We start from the raw sequence: 16090 nt of genomic DNA on the forward strand, positions 1-16090 counted from the left end.
ATAGAACTTTCCATAAAAATGGTTTGGCACACAGATGACAAGTTCTCAAGCCCTGTAAAACACGAGGAAGAGTTAACATAAGAGGGATACTTGCATTCTTACATCAGCCACGGAAGTCCATATAAACCTGGACACGTCATTGTATCTTGTAGCATACCAGTTCTGATGCCCATAAAGCAGTGACAAAACTACTTCACAGGAGTGCTGTTTTGTCAATCCATGTTTGAAAGATACTCATAAGACACTATAAAATATCATAAAAACACCCATGAGTACAAAACAAGTGATGTGAGAATTTATTTCAATAGCTTCCCATGCGTAACATGTTAGTTATTTCAGATGACATTATGTCATTGAGTTTTTCACAATCCCTCTTGCCTTCAGAAAATTAAAGAATACATATAAAAGACATTATTTATGATACCAAGTCTTTAGTAATGAATACAGTATAGTGCTTTTAACTGCAATTGTGGCTAATTCCCAGCCGACTTTATTTTTCTAGCACATCAGCAAAGTATACAGAGTTCTTTGACTCAAGTTATTAACTAATATTATGAACTAATTCAGCAGGAGAAATCACTGAAGTGTAAAAATTACTTCAACACTCTCTTAAGAGGAATTAAGATGAAATAATGAATGAATTTTAGAAATGCAGGAATTTTTGTTCAAATTTATTTCAACACAAAATATTTTGATGCCTATCTAAAATTATCATTCTCCAGCCAAACCTGTCCAAACCTGTTCTCCTCCTAAAGCCACCAATCAGAAGCATAAAATAGACCTTGTATTTTCCTTTCCTTTTTCTGAGAGGTATCACTCCTTCCTTTCCAGTACCCACTTCACACCAAAAACCTGTTTGTCTTCCAGGAGCATACCTTGCTTGTCAAACACCTACCTTCTAAGTTCCCAAGCCTCAAAATACTGTACAATGTCTCCACTTACCCACACTATGACCTTTATTTACAGCACTCTTCAGTCCCAGATTTATTCAAGTTGAGAATCTGTAAAAGCTCCCTACAGCAGCTTCTTAACTGAACATTACAGAGGCCAAGAACTTAAATGGCTTCAAAGCAAGAGTAATGAGATGTCTGCTAGTGGCCATTAAACAATCTAGACACAACCTCCGCACAAGTTACTACCACAAGCCAGGGGGCTATGCTATGAGGAGGACTGCTTAAAGTATCCTCAGGTCCCCTAGACTCCATCAGAGAGTGACTGAACAGACCTTTGTTCTGACCCAATATTTGTTCTTAGGTTAGGTCTCAAGCCCAGATATCCTTCAATAATTCACCAAACCACACATCACATTTTCCGGACGTATAAGAAGCCACATCCTTACTCAGCAAACCTCGCAAATCTTATGCTTGAAGAAACAACATCCATCACATCTTCACTTCTCAGAAGCAGGGCCTGAATTCAAACTCTGCACAGCTATGACACACCCTATTACTTACCGTCTAGAAGGCCCTAAACTATCACAAAAATCATGCGACAGGACAGTGAGAAATTTTTATACAGAAAACACGCTATCAATCAACCTGCCTCACTAGTACTTACTCTGCCATTGTCTCCAGTGTAACAAAACACCTGCAGGCACAAGTGAGACAGCTTTTACTCCCATGTCATCAGTGTAACGCTGTCAATTTCAGGTCATATGCCTGTTCAGAACTCTTTATGAATAAAAAGAAGTTATTCTAAAGAATGTTGCTTATGACCTAAACTGACTGGTAAAGTTACTTTAACCCCCTCAGATCACAAGATACAAAATAATTTCAATACATCCTTGCTTAAGCACAATTTTTCTGATATCAACCAGTTATGACTGCAAAATTCCCTATAATGTTATTCCAACCGAGTGGCAGAATATACATCTGCATACCCACTCTGAAAAAAATTACTTATTGTTTGCATTTCCAAGCACTAGCATGTATATGCATCAGTGACAAGACAGAAATAATGAAGTTGTATCTAGACAGTTATCAACACTTGATAGATTATCTGTCTGGTAATATGTTTCATGGTTTAAGTGCAATTTAAAAATTTAAAAATCAGTATTACAGTACTTTGTAATGTCAAAAGCAGAACCTTAATTTAACTTTATAATTCTAGATACAATAGCTTTCCCTTGAAGTGATGTATCACACATTTCAAAATGGGTATTCTATAATCATAGAGCTTTTTGTTACTGTTAAAACTGCAATTTAGTTTCTGAGGTAGTAAAATGCAGTAGTACAAGGAATACATTAGAAAAGGTTTTAAAAATTAGGTTAAAAAAAATCATTGCAGCTGGAATTTAAGTACAGAAAATTACAGGAAAGGATTCAGAAAACATTTATTAGAGAAGCAACAAAAACCTGTACAAAGCTGGCAGGAAAATCTCACTGTGAAACATACAGTATTAAATTATCAGTAACACAATTACATTTGTCAACAGGAGAACTATTGCTCTTCCCCCCCCCCCCTTCCACATGCTACGGAGATAAACAGCCTCTCTTCTTCTTGTCAGTCAAGTTTCTAGGTTCACCTAACTCTCACAAACTCAGCGGATGACAAGTTACGACAGCAAAAATGCAACTTCATCTAACCAAAATACTTACTTTTGCATAATACTTAGTTGTCTTGAGTGCAAACCCTAAAGCACAATTCATAGAAAAATAGGAGGCTTTGCACGTATTTCACCACCATTTTTGGTAAAGACAATAATACAGTAAATTACATTGGTTTTAGCTGCATCAAGACTTACAAACTGCATCCTCATTTGCATATATCATGTTTTAGTCGACATAGCAGATTCTAAAATTATTTATACAAAACTAAAAACCACACAGCTCTGAAAAATTAGTTCGAGCTTTTGAAAGTGTTATTAATTTGCCTTTCATGCTGAAATATAACAAGAACACCTCATTGTTTTGCTTCATTAACTTCATTTTATCAGTCAGGTGGAAACGTTTGTGGATACTTGTGTCACTAATGGATACCTATGTACATGTTTCATGGGGAAACATATCTGTATTGGGTAATTTTTGCATAAATAGGAAATATTTTTTACTCCTTTAAACTCTTAATAGGAACACACACTATGCCACAAAGATATTATTGTCCATAACCCACTAGCAAAAAGCAAGATGTGCATCTGTCAAAAATATTTCCTATTTGTGTTCCCCTACACAAACAAGAAATGCCTAACACCTTTGTTCTGGTTAATTCCCAACCTACTATGTAGGGCATGGGTACAGGCATACTATTTTACAGCTGAAAAAATAGAAATGCTCATATTCAAAGAGCTGGACAACAATCTAGGCTAGACAACAATGAAAACAAAACCCAATACAAAGCTGGCATTCCTAAGTTGGATTGTAGTGAACAAAAGTTCTTGTCAATAAAACTACAGCCAGCAGCATTATTGTGTATCTACTTAAGTATTCCAGAAGAAAGACATGGGATTAAGTTTGTGCACAGAGAGTAAGTTTCCCTATTGGTAACTCGAGTTGCTCAAGAAGGAGAAGTACAGACAGCACAAGAACTTGTGAGATCTTTAATACTTCCACTGCCTCTGCTTGTGATGTACAACATCTATTTCCTGGATAAACAGAGAAGTGAAGTCCCCAGAGTTTCAATCCAGTACTTTTCATAAACCCTAACTTCATTTTTAAGAATGATAAAAGAAAATGTAATTTGCTTTCCAGCTTTACCAGTAATCCATACGTGTTCATATTGCAGACTGCAAAAACATCTGTGAGATTAATAACAAACATCCTACTCGTCATTCATTCTTCTGCTTTATTTAAAGAGAACATTCCCCAACATACACCCCACTCTACACTTTCTCCAGTTTGAATGATGGAATATGGATAACAGAAATACAAAAATGCATTGCAAATGGCAAAATGCATGTTCTTTACCAGTACACAGGACACCTTCCAAGACAAAATCAAGCAGTCTAATTTGTAGATTTCTGAAAAAAAAAAAAAATTACAGTAAGACAGCAACAACATTACAAAGTCTCAGATATTAGGGAATATCAGAATCCCATGTGCCAGTGTGTCTCTTCTCAACGCTCTTCCTAGCCAAGAGCCCCACACTCTCATGTTCCTCGTTCCAGTTACAGGTTATTTAGCCAATCCCATTTTGTGATGCGGTTTGATTTTTCCTCCTATCTCCCTGCTTCCACTTCAGGCACACTCTACTCCAAATCTTGCCTCCTATGTATTTTAACTTGCCTTCAAAGTTCACACAGTTGAGACCTCTGCACTCCCTCTTGATACCTATTTCCCACCTAAAGGTAGCTGGAAAAAAATAACATTGTGGACAAGTAATCACTTCACTTATATCTGTAATAGTAAAGTTCATTACAGACGATGTATCTAGAGAGTTTACTTATGGGAAACTAGAAAATCCCAGCTGACCATATGCAAGCTTGGATTTATTTATTTATTTGTTTGTTTGTTTGTTTAGTTATTATTTAAGTTATTGGGGTAGGTAGATCTATCATGGAGCCAACGAAAAGCACCGTCCGTGTTGTTGCAAACAGCACTACTGTTTGCTAAATGTGAAATCCCTCAACAGAGGAAATCCAAACCAAGCAGCACTGGAACCTCTCAAGAAGATGGGTTCAAAATTATTATTTTTTTTTTTTTTAAAGATAACCTCAAGCACTATTTTCTTCTTGGTGTTTGTCACTTCATAAATATCCTTAAAAACGTGATTTTAAATGCTGGTGCATTTGTTGCTACTATCTATAATACAGACTGATTTACTATGGTAGCATTGGAAAAGGTAAAAGAAAACTTTTAAAATGCTGCAGACATAAAAGCTTACATTTCCTAAACACTACAGGACAAGTGATATATGTTTATGTATAATGTTAAATACTTCTGCGCATTGTTACTAGCAACACAGCATTTCTATTTTGTGGCCTGATATGATTAATAACTAGATCTTATGTGTTTTCAACTTACATCTAGTCCATGTATTTTTGCAAAAATGCCTTTAGCTACTTTTCTTGTGGAGCTTTTTACCTGATTCTTTTGGCTGTTATGTTCTCTATGCATTTTGCTGTTATAGCTCTCATTTACCTTTTCGCTTGTCAAGTATTTTTATTATTTTCTTCCTGCACTCTCGCGTGGAAAGGCCTCAAGGCGGCCTTCCCGCGGAGCCAAACGCATTTCTGTCGTTTTTATGCAGGCAGCAGCTCCAGGCGGGCGATGGACCCCTCACGTCAGGAGAGCAGCGCATCGCCCAAACCCTGGAACGCCACCTCTCGCCGACGACCACCGAACTATCTCGATTTCACCGCGCTGTGAAACACGGCCGCGTTCTCCAGAGCGCTGAACACGACCTGAGGCACCGCGCGACCAGACGGCGGCCGCTGCAGGAAGGGCAGTCATTGGCCCCGTCCCCGCGCCGCTGCGGCCCCGCCCGCCCTCGCCAGCCGGCCGCTCCCACCACCCCCCTGCAGGGGGATCCCCTCAGCGGCGCACCCCTGGCTTCTGCCGCCCGGGACCTCCCTCCCCACGCCGGGAGACCAGAGCAGCGGTGTCACCCTCGGCGCTCACCCGCCCGCCTCCAGGGACCCGCGGGGAATCCCTTTGTCAGCCGCAGCGGGCAGCCCAGCCCCTCCCTCTGCCGCCGCTGTGGGCGGTTCTTAATGAAGAGCCCCCGCCCCCAGCGGGGGTGAGGGGGGAGCTGCGGGGCGCCACCGTCAGCCTCAGGCCGCGCGGCGAAACGCCGAGCGAGGGAGCGGCGCTCTCTCGATGCGCTCGATGATCGCGCCGACCCCTGGCATCCCCACGGCCACTTCCGGCGGCGCGGTAGGCGAGAGGGAGTAGCGGCGGTTGGCGGAGGAGCGCGGGCGGTCGGCCGCCACCGCCGCCGTGCCCTTCCCTCCTCCCCCGACAGACAGGTACGGGGGCGGGGCTGCTCCCACCCCACGCACCGGGGGCGAGCGGGGAGGAGGCGGGGTCTCCTCCTTGGGAGCGTCACCCGGCGACGGGGGGCCATGGGCGCGACGGTGAGGAGCGCGGGGCCCGGGCCCGAGGCAGTAGCGGGAGTAGGGGCGGGAGGAGGCTGGTCTGACTGGCGGGAGGGCTTTGACTTGCCCGAGGAGGCGGTGTCCTGCGGCGCTGGGCCCTGGGGACCCGTGGGCAGCGAGGCGTTTCCTTCTTCGGGGGGAGTGGCGAGGAATGGCGGCCTGTGGGTGCTCGGGTACCTCGGTCCCAGGCCTACCCCGGGCGGCTGGCAGCTGCTCGGGCACAGCCACGCCTGCTCTGGCCTCGGGGTGTGGCGTGGGCCAGCCCCGCGCAGCGTGGGTGGGCGGGAAGGAAGCTTCGCGGGTCGTGCTGGGCCCTGTCCCCCTTCCCTCCTTGGCCTCTGGGATCTGCTGGTGTTTCCCGCAGATGTGCGTTAGCGTCCCTCTAACCCGGAGCGTCCCTGTTACGATGCCGGCTGCTGTCCTGCCGCCAGGCATTCGCAGAATTGGCTCCGAAGCAAGCGGATCTCGGCCAGGGCCAGCGTGGAACTTGCCTTGCACGGCTCATGCGGGCGATTTTTCCTAGGGTATCAAGATGCTCGTTTCTGCCAAACTGACGTTTTTAATGGATGTTGTTCACGGTTAACTAAAAAAGCCCCAGCTCCTTCACAGTGGTTTTTCCATGCTTGCTGCAAGTCATTTACTTTTTGGAGGCCGAAGAAATTTTGCTTTTCTAGTTACTTGTTCATTTGCTTCTTTTTCATGTAATAATCACACTATTTTACTTGTGTGCTGGGTTAAAATCTTGCACTCCATGGGACTTTTTTTTAAAGGTGCAGGAACAAAAAGTCTTTGCTCTAAAGAATGTGGTGTTTACATTTTTACATGCAGGAGAAAAAAAGGAGGGAATTATGCTGTTTTACACACAGCAGTACAGCTCTTAAGCCACTCTTCATAAAACAGATTTTTGCTGCATGTTTGTTCAAAATGTGAATCAGTTGCCTGAGGGATTTTGGTGAGAGGAGGATGAATAGTGTTTTTGATATTTAGAAAAATAACAGTTTGAGGAGTCACAGTGGATGTCAGAAGAGTTCTGTCACTGTGGGTAATGAAATGACGTGGTGAAGAGTGTTTCAAATGGATATGTACATTTACAGTTTCTTCAGTTGTTAAATAACACTCCTTGAAATGTTTCCTGAACATGGCATTTATTTTGTGTCCTTTAGAACATAATAGAGAAAAAACAATGATTATGCATCATCTTCTTATGGATAGCCTTGGACGTGTTGTTCCTTACTACTGTAGTGGTAGACTGCAAGAAGTTAAACGGACAGATTTTAAAAACTGATGGTGTTCCTGATAAAATATTTTGGATATAAATAGTCAAAAATCGGAAAAGTTGTGTTAATTCTCGTGTGGGTTAATGCCAGTAGGCAGCTAAGCATTGCACAGCTACTTGCTCACTTTGCCCCCATCCCCAGGGGGATGGGGGAAGAGGGGAGGAACAGTAAAAGCAAGAAAACTTATGGGTTGAGATAAAAATTGTTAAGAAGTGGAGGATAAGTGGAAAAAGAGAGACAGAAAACAAAACAGGTGATGATGTAAAGGCAATCACTCCTCCCACAGATAGACCGATGTCCAGCCAGTTCCTGAGCAACAGGTGGCTAACCTCCATAAAAACACCCTCCTCTTGCGTTTTATTGCTGAGCGTGATGCTTTATAGCATGGAATACCTCTGGTTAGTTCAGGTCATCTGCCTGGTTGCCTCCCACCCTCTTGCACACACCCCGGTCTGTCCACTGGTCGAGAGCAGAGGGAGAAACAGAAAAGTCCTTCATGCTATGTAAGCTCTGCTTAGCTGTAGCTAAGACAGTAGTGTGTTATCAGCATGACTTTGGTCACAAACCTAAAACACAACACCATACACGCTGCTATGAAGAAAACTAACTCCATCCTAGCCAGACCAAATACATGAATACACTTGTTACTGTTTCTTCTTCCCTCTACTCCTGAATACACTTGTTACTGTTTCTTCTTCCCTCTACTTCTAGTTCTTCTGATCCTAACACAGGTATTATACAAATACCTAAATTAGTGACCAGGGTGGAAAATGTAGGTATGAAGCTATGCATTATACATTTCACTCTTATTTTTGGACTCTTGAAGCACACATGACGGTGCATGGCTGTGTCTTCTGCTGGTCATACGTCATTCTCTGTGTTTCAGCTTAGGTGAAAAATGAGGCTCACATTGCTTCTGCAGCTCTTGTTCCTGCTGAGAAAGTATGACGTTAACAAATGCTGTGTGCCTATCAAGAGCAAGTGTACACTGGACAGGAAAGATCTGAACAGGCACCAGTGAAAATACAAGTTCAGCTAAGATGTCAGCAATGGATAGATATCTCAATACGTTGTCTTTCCTTCGTGATGATTTGCTCCTGGGGCTTGAACTGAGGAGTTCTAACTTTGCATGCAGTTCTTCTGGAGAAAGTAGTAATGCATATCCTGGTTTAGTGACCAAGCATGGATCACTGAGTATCTTCTGCTGACACATTTACGCTGCTTTCCTTAGTGGGAGAGTGCTCAGGCATCATGCCCGATCTTAACAGCTGTGCGTAATTTGTTTTCCTAAACTCCACCTTAAAAACAGTTCAGTTGTTCCTTCTTTCATTTTTAGGCTGCTCTAGAATACAGATAGTCCAGGGATTAAAAGGTAATTTCTGGTAAAGTTTGTTTGTGATCACTTCATGCCCATTTGCTCTCATGCTACTGACCTTAAAATCAGAATTATTTTCCCCCCTTAGTGGTAATCCCTGTGATACTTTTATTGAAAGGAAGTCAATTTTCTTTTCATCAGGGTTTTGCTAGGCTAGACAAGTTACACTTTCATCATGTTTTAGTTCATAAAATGGGCGATATGTTCCTCCATCCTGACAACCTTTGTTGCAGTTGTTCTTTGCATCTGTCTGGGGGTGGTCAGAACTCTGAATGATATTGTATGTGAAGGCTCACTAGTGCCTAATTGCATGACATTGGTACTTTGCTGTTTTTACTGAAAAGAGTCTACTGAAATGTTTTCCATTTTTTATGGCCACCTAATTTGGGAATTAACTGACAATCCACAAGGGTAAACTTCTACCTCTCACTTTTGGTTTTCAACTGAAGAGCTCTGAATTTAAACGCATGTAGGTATTATAGTCTCTAAACTCCTATTATAATTCCCAAACTATTCTTTCAGAACTTTAATAGGAATCTTGTTCCAACCTGATAGTAGGTTGTGTCAAGAGAGGAAGCATAACCACTCTGCAAGTTTTATACTTATCCTTCATTTTTCAGCTAAACTTGTCACTTCTTATATAAAAAATTAACAGTGTTTGTGCAGGTTACATTTACTACATTTATTGCATGATCTAGCTTTTATATATTAGCACATTTTCAATTCAAAAACCATGGGAAAAGTATTTTTCATACATGTATGATGAGGACAAGTATTTTTGAGCTGAGGAAAACAAATCACTAAATAGTTGAGACAAACAGAATTTAGTTACTGACTGCTCACTGAATTAGATGCTGACTTACACTTAAAAATCTTGGGACAACTGACTGACCAGTGTGTTTATCTCAAGGCTGAAAAGAAACAAACAAAAAGCCTCAAACATCATACTCTCTGCTGAGCTCTAGAAAAGAATTATTTTCCTGTCAGTCTATTAAACTGCTAAATTCCTTTTCCAGGCTTCAGTTATTCAGTTTTGTTTTCTATTACATGTGGAAATGGCTGCATGGGGTTAATATTAAAGGGTTTGCCATATCATAGACCTCATCAGATAACCAATCTAATTTCTGACACTGGCTTCTTAATCTTTGTGTTTCCATCTTCATGTTCTTTTCCTCAGAAGTGTGTGAGAAGTAGTGAATAAAAGTGAGAATGAGGGGATGACTTCTTCCAGTTAACACTAGTAACCAATCATAGTCTCAAATCTGTAGTTTTTAGCAAGGCTTCCCGTGTAATGGACTAGTCTGGTATATTGTGCTGTGAAAATGAAGTAAAGTACACAGAAACACAGTGGTTCAGTACCAGTTCTTTCACTGTGATTTGATCATGGGGATCATTTGTCTCCCAAGCAGTCACTCCTGTGAGTACTGCTGTAAAAGGGCCAGTCTGAGGTATTGTGAAACTGAAGCTGGTAGTCTATCGGTGGTGTTTTGGGGTTTGTTTGTTTTGCAGAGTGTAGGAATACTACTTCCCACATGAAGTGTTGTTGGCCTCTGATACTAACTGATGTTAACTTTGGACATCAGAACAGATAAATAAAATTTGTGAATAAAAACAATCCAACAAAACTCTTAGACATTTATGTTTTCCATATAAATGTCACATTTGTTTACTGTTATTGTTGCAAGGCTAAATGTTATGTTTTAATCTGACTTTACCATTTCTTTCAGCTTTCAGACAGAGGACACACAGAAGGAGAAAAGCAGAAAGAAGAAAACGGTAGCACCGAATGCAGCAAACTAGGAATCATGGATCTGAAATTCACTTCATCAAGAAAATACATTTCCATCAGTGTACCATCCAAATCTCAAACTATGTCTCCACATATTAAATCAGTAGATGATGTTGTAGTTCTTGGCATGAATCTCAGCAAATTTAACAAACCTACTCAATTTTTCATCTGTGTTTTTGGAGTTTTTATGTTCTATCTAATCTATGGATATTTACAGGTAAATGCTATGAACTTGTGCCTTAGGCCAATTCCTCCTACCCTTTTCTTTATCAGTAGCATAATAATATAGTAAGTATTTTGATATATATAGACATTTAAAATGGATACTGATTGTAAAGTCAAGCTTTCAGAATTCAAGAGCAGTAGGCAGTTGTATAATGTAAGATTCACATGTTCACATGCCTTCAAGGTTTGGTTCAGTTGGACTTTACTTCTGTGTGCAAGATATACCTTTCAATGTTGTTTTGAATGTGTATTTTTTAAATTGCAATGTGTATTTTTTAAATTGCAATAATATGAATGCAATTTTATAGTCTTCTGAAAACAAACAAGCTGTAGAACTATACAGACTGATGTATAAGTCTTCATTGGTGTTGAAACCTTTAGATCTTTGAGTTCCATGAATGCCGTGCAGTAATAGTAGTCTATTGTTCTCTCTGCTCTCCCTTTAGGACAGAGCTGAAACACGTACTATGGTTGGCTGTTAAGCAGAAGCATCATGTTTATGCCATTTTAGTTAAACATTTCTCTTCCTGCTAACCTTTTCTCTATTTATATGAAGCAGCTACATTTCTGTTCCTTTTTTATTTTTTTTCTAAGTTCAGTGAGTCTTCTCAATAAAGCAATGATTTAAAAAGTTGATTAAAAGTCACTGTGTTTCCAGTGCTGTTTTGAAAAACAGCTGAGAAGTGTGTTTAAGTTACTTCCAAAGAGTTAGACAAAGTTTTCGGTAATTGAAAGGAGCACCTCAAAAAGGAAAATATTAGGTAGCCTTTTGTTTCTATAACTGACATATTTACATAATTCTTTATGCAGTGCATGTATTTTCCCGTAAGAAGTTGCTCTGGTTTTAAATGCTCCTACAGTCTGCAAATTTATAAGCTCACAAGTGCTATTGAATGTAGGCACTCAAATTAGCAGGTGTGCGTTACCAGTAAATATGTCTGTTAGAGAAAGTTTGTATTTAATTTTTTGTGAGCTATTTATAAGTTCTGGCTGAGCACAGTCTACTGAAGCAAATGAACTGAAAACCAGCTGAAAAGCAGACAGCAAACCATCTGTAATGTGAGATAAATATTAATAGATCAAATATATTTCCTGATGAACTGATCCATTAATTTCAGTGGATTTACATCAGCAGTAAATTTTCTCATTGCATTTTGGAGAACCTAAATTGTCTTTTTCAATAGTTTGCTAGTTGCAGGTAAATTCTAGGTAATAACCAGCAGCTGCAAAGGCTAGATTTACATGTACATGAAGAAAAAAAAAATCTGTTGATTTTGATTTGATTTAATATTTTGGTGTATGTATGTGACTTTGTGTTTTTGTTTTTATAGGAATTGATATTTTCAGTGGAAGGTTTTAAACCTTTTGGTTGGTACCTCACTTTAGTGCAATTTGGATTTTATTCCATTTTTGGACTAATAGAATTGCAGTTGATTCAGGACAAAAGGAGAAGGTATGTGTTTTTCCAAGCATTTTACCCACTGTCTATCGAATTACAGGGATTTTTATATTTATGGTAAATTTAACTTGTGTTATTTGAGTGGGAATACTATGAGGCGTTGTTAGTGGGTTTGTAGTTAGATAATGTGAATTTACTGAACAATGTTAGAAAATGTTTTATAAGCATCCGCTTAGATTTCAGACCTGTAAGTAGTCTTGTTGACTCCAGTGTCACTTTGTCCCACTTACAGACCATATTCCGTCCTTAAGGTAGCTGGTTTAGGCTGACACACGTAAGCGTGGCATGGGATTATGACATCTAGAATGCATTTCACAGCACTCGAAGCCATATGCCACTGAATATGTTTTCCTCAAACCTTGCAACCTCCTCACCAAGAGGTTCCTCTAACGTGTTGTGCATCTTGGAGAGTGTCAGAGGCATGCTGTCTCTGCCATGTGGCTGTGTAGGTTTACTTTAGAGGATGTGCTTAGGTTTTGCGTTTTTCATTTAAGATCACGCTTGTAACACCCTGCCACAAAAATTATTCTATGTTTTCAGTGCAGTTGACTAAGGAGATTCTTGCTGTGTTGAATCCTGTGAGTATGGAGTAGTTTGATATGACTCAGTGGGGCCATTCTACGGCTTCCTGCCGAACTACAGCCTCTGCAAACTGTATATTGAGGCCCTCTGGAAGCTTGGATAGAGGCTATCATGGTGTACGTGAATTTTAAAATTGCTTTAAAGCATTATATCCATTATGTCCTAGTTGAGCAAACTAGTTTTCCTTACCTGTAGTCAGCCTTGGCTGATTTTGCAGATGCTGGCTTTAAGTACTAGAATTCTTTTATAGCCAAACAATGCAACTTTGATAAATTTTTATTTTAAACACTGACAGCTTATATTTCAAGTTACCTGACTTTTTGAGATGCGTCAGGTAATACTGCATAGCTACCTTTTGGGTGTTCTGTAATTAGTATTTACATTTTGTTTACCAAATAGTTGCTAATTCTTACAGAGCATGACCCTGTAAGTAGGTTAGGTTGGAAATGTAGATCTTAAATATGTTTTACATTTTATTTTCTATAACCTAGGCATCTTCTTGTAGACATTAAAAAAATGTGTTTCCTAATTTTTAGGCTCAATTGTCTGTTTCTTGAATTTTAAATTTTTCTTGCATGTCTCAGAGTATGCCTACAGCACATGAGTTATGGATAAGACAGGGTTACAGCAAGACATGTCCTTATGTTGCTTGATGTGGCTCTGAGTATGCATAAATATTGCTGAACATATGCACAGCAGTAACTGTAAAAAAATCACTTTACTAATTGAGCACAGTGATTACTAAAAATTACTGTTGGATCATCTCTTGTGAGGTGATAATTTCATCAGATTGCAAACAATACATCTGAAAATGTTCAACAAGCTCTTCCGTTCCCGATATCTGAATCACTTCTCTCTTGTTTCTGTTGAGTTTTATAAAACACAAGTACTTGTTTCACATTTTTTACAACGAAGGAAGTTGAAAAGTTTCAATGTTCGTGTGAAAACTTCACCAAAAAAATTGACACAGTAACCATGACAGGACTAAGATTCAGGATGTCTTGGCACACCAATCTTCTGTGTTTCCTTTGACAAATAACCTGAAGCGTCTGTCTTGATTCTTCTGTAAATAGTATAGCTTCTCAGAAGGAGATTTAAGGATTACTGCTTGAGTACTTCATGAGCCATGAAGTTTTTATTGTCTTATATTAGAATGCTGTTTATTAGCAGTAATTGAAAGAAATGAAATTTGAAATCAGTCCTTTAAGTGTGTTTTTAAATTTCTATTACAGAGTGAAATTCAATGAGAAAGATGGTCAATTTCTTTATCTAAATTTTCCAAGCTAAATCTACTCTGGATAAGTCTGTAATACCAGGATTCGTATGTTTATATTTTGTAGAATTCCTGGCAAAACCTACATGATAATAGCGTTTTTAACAGTGGGAACTATGGGTTTGTCAAATACCTCTTTAGGATATCTGAATTACCCTACTCAAGTCATCTTCAAGTGCTGTAAGCTGATTCCAGTTATGATAGGTGGGGTTTTTATACAAGGTAAGTATTAGTCTTGCTATTAGATGATTTTTTTGTTGTTACTTTGAGAGGCAGTCATGTATGGAATCTTGTACTTTGTTAAATTCCAGTGAGGTTCATGGATAGAGAGGGGCAGGTAGCATTTTTCCTATAGGAGGAAAACCGTGAATTTCTGAAGCATCTTCTTAGAAAATGTACAAATACAATTAGATGAACAGAAAATGCAAGGAAAAAGAAGTTGTACAGGTCACTTGCAGGCTTTCTTAATTTTTAAATAATGTAACTTTGTTTTCTAAACCAAATCACTTCATAAATGAAATGTTTTCAATACTGAAATGGAAAACTTGAAATGGAAGAAAAAAAATCCAGCCGTGACTTGTGAAGAAATCCCCTACTCTTCTTTTTTGAACAGCTTGATTCCTAAATTTTGATTAAACGTTTAATCAGAAATACACTGGACTTTATATGTCTTTGGCTAGTCCTAAAGTCATAGTTCATATTCTAAGAACAGAAAAAGGGATCTGGAGAACAACAGATAAAAGACTATACTTACATGAATAAAACATACTTAAGTATTTGTGGGTTTAGAAGACTTAAGTATGTTAGAAAAGTTTCTATTTGTTCAATACACAAGTATTCTTTAAGTCAGTAAAACTCTGCACAGACAAGTGCTGTGGAACAGAATCTGGAATGATACATTTCTGTTTCTGTAGTTAATTCTGGCCTTCTAGTTGCGATAGAAAACTGAAGTTTCAGAGGAGGTTACAAGTTTAAATATGCACATGGGCACACAGTATTTACCTTTGATTAGAAGATATTTTGTATCATTTTAATGCAGAGAGACTGGTATTCCCTTAAAGCTTTGTGAAACTTTACATTGTGTTGTATTGTATTCTCAGAAACTGTGATTTTTTTTTTTTTTAATTATTATTTAAAAAATTTTTTGGTTAAAATGTTCAGTTCAGAAAAGGTCCATTGGAAGCTTAGATTCAAAGTACAGCTTCTGGGAAAGAAATATGTTATTTCAAACAAGATATACTAATTCCTGCCTTTTCATTTCCTTACTCTCTCTCTTCCTTCACCCACCTCCACATACCATCTCTTCCAAACTAGAGGACAATGTAGGGTTCTAAAGGTACCCAAATCATCTGTTAGTGTTTGGGAATTACTTCTCTCTAATCAATAAAGTCTGCTAAAATGTCTTGCACGAGGGAAAAATCTCAAGAAAATATGCAAGCTGTCCCGAAGTTGCTAAGATGCTGTTTTGTCAGGGAAGATGTGCTTGGTGTCATTAGGAGTAAAATTACAACTGACCACAAGAATCGGGTATTGTCTGTTAAGATCCTCCTCCATGTTAGGAACTGCCATTGTAGGAGAAACTAGTTCCAGTCATGAAAGGCCACAGTATGAAGTGTTCTGATTAAGTAAATGAATTACATGGGAACAGTTTTTCCTTTGACTTCTAGTCTGCTAAACAGGATAAACAAGAAATTCCAAGAGTGCTAACAGTCCGTTCATGTTGTTTGTATTGCTTTTGTAGGAAAACGTTATAATATTGCAGATGTGTCTGCGGCGCTATGTATGAGTCTTGGATTAATATGGTTTACTTTAGCTGACAGCACAGTTGCACCAAACTTCAACTTGACAGGTAAAGATATATTATATTTTAGTTTGACAAAATGCTTTGTTTTTTCCTACAATAAATGTTCCATAGTGTTCTTAATGGAGTGTCTTCAGGTATCATATGGAAAATGCAGGTTTCATCATAGCTTTGCACTAGCAGAACTATATTTGTGGCAGAAGAGGCCTTTATTCTAGGTGTTATTTTTTAGGTTCTTAAAATTTCTGGAAATTCCACCCATTAGGTTGAAATGTCTC

At 39.2% G+C, this 16090-nt stretch overlaps 1 protein-coding gene and 1 long non-coding RNA gene across 6 annotated transcripts in view; one reads left to right on the forward strand and one right to left on the reverse strand.

Moving 5' to 3' along the window:
- LOC142360887 (uncharacterized) overlaps positions 1-5613 on the reverse strand; it is a 148861-nt gene extending 143248 nt beyond the window's left edge. Inside the window, exons 1-2 of one of the 2 annotated variants that reach the window (XR_012763519.1) lie at positions 5556-5613; positions 3903-3955 (exon numbers count right to left, since the gene is read on the reverse strand). This is a non-coding gene — a long non-coding RNA (uncharacterized LOC142360887). Of the gene's footprint in view, positions 1-3902; positions 3956-5075; positions 5351-5555 lie in introns of those variants that run through there. The other variant, XR_012763518.1, reaches the window with a different exon arrangement.
- An 85-nt stretch (positions 5614-5698) lies between these two features.
- SLC35B3 (solute carrier family 35 member B3) overlaps positions 5699-16090 on the forward strand; it is a 29071-nt gene continuing 18679 nt past the window's right edge. For 3 of the 4 annotated variants that reach the window (XM_075416956.1, XM_075416957.1, XM_075416958.1), the window contains exons 1-5: positions 5931-6010; positions 10411-10689; positions 12029-12150; positions 14079-14233; positions 15753-15860. In XM_075416956.1, the coding sequence (XP_075273071.1) occupies positions 5999-6010; positions 10411-10689; positions 12029-12150; positions 14079-14233; positions 15753-15860 (676 nt within the window). In that variant the 5' untranslated portion in view covers positions 5931-5998. Of the gene's footprint in view, positions 5903-5930; positions 6011-10410; positions 10690-12028; positions 12151-14078; positions 14234-15752; positions 15861-16090 lie in introns of those variants that run through there. The other variant, XM_075416959.1, reaches the window with a different exon arrangement.

This window comes from Opisthocomus hoazin, chromosome 3 (genome assembly GCF_030867145.1).
Source record: "Opisthocomus hoazin isolate bOpiHoa1 chromosome 3, bOpiHoa1.hap1, whole genome shotgun sequence".
Taxonomy (NCBI): domain Eukaryota; kingdom Metazoa; phylum Chordata; class Aves; order Opisthocomiformes; family Opisthocomidae; genus Opisthocomus; species Opisthocomus hoazin.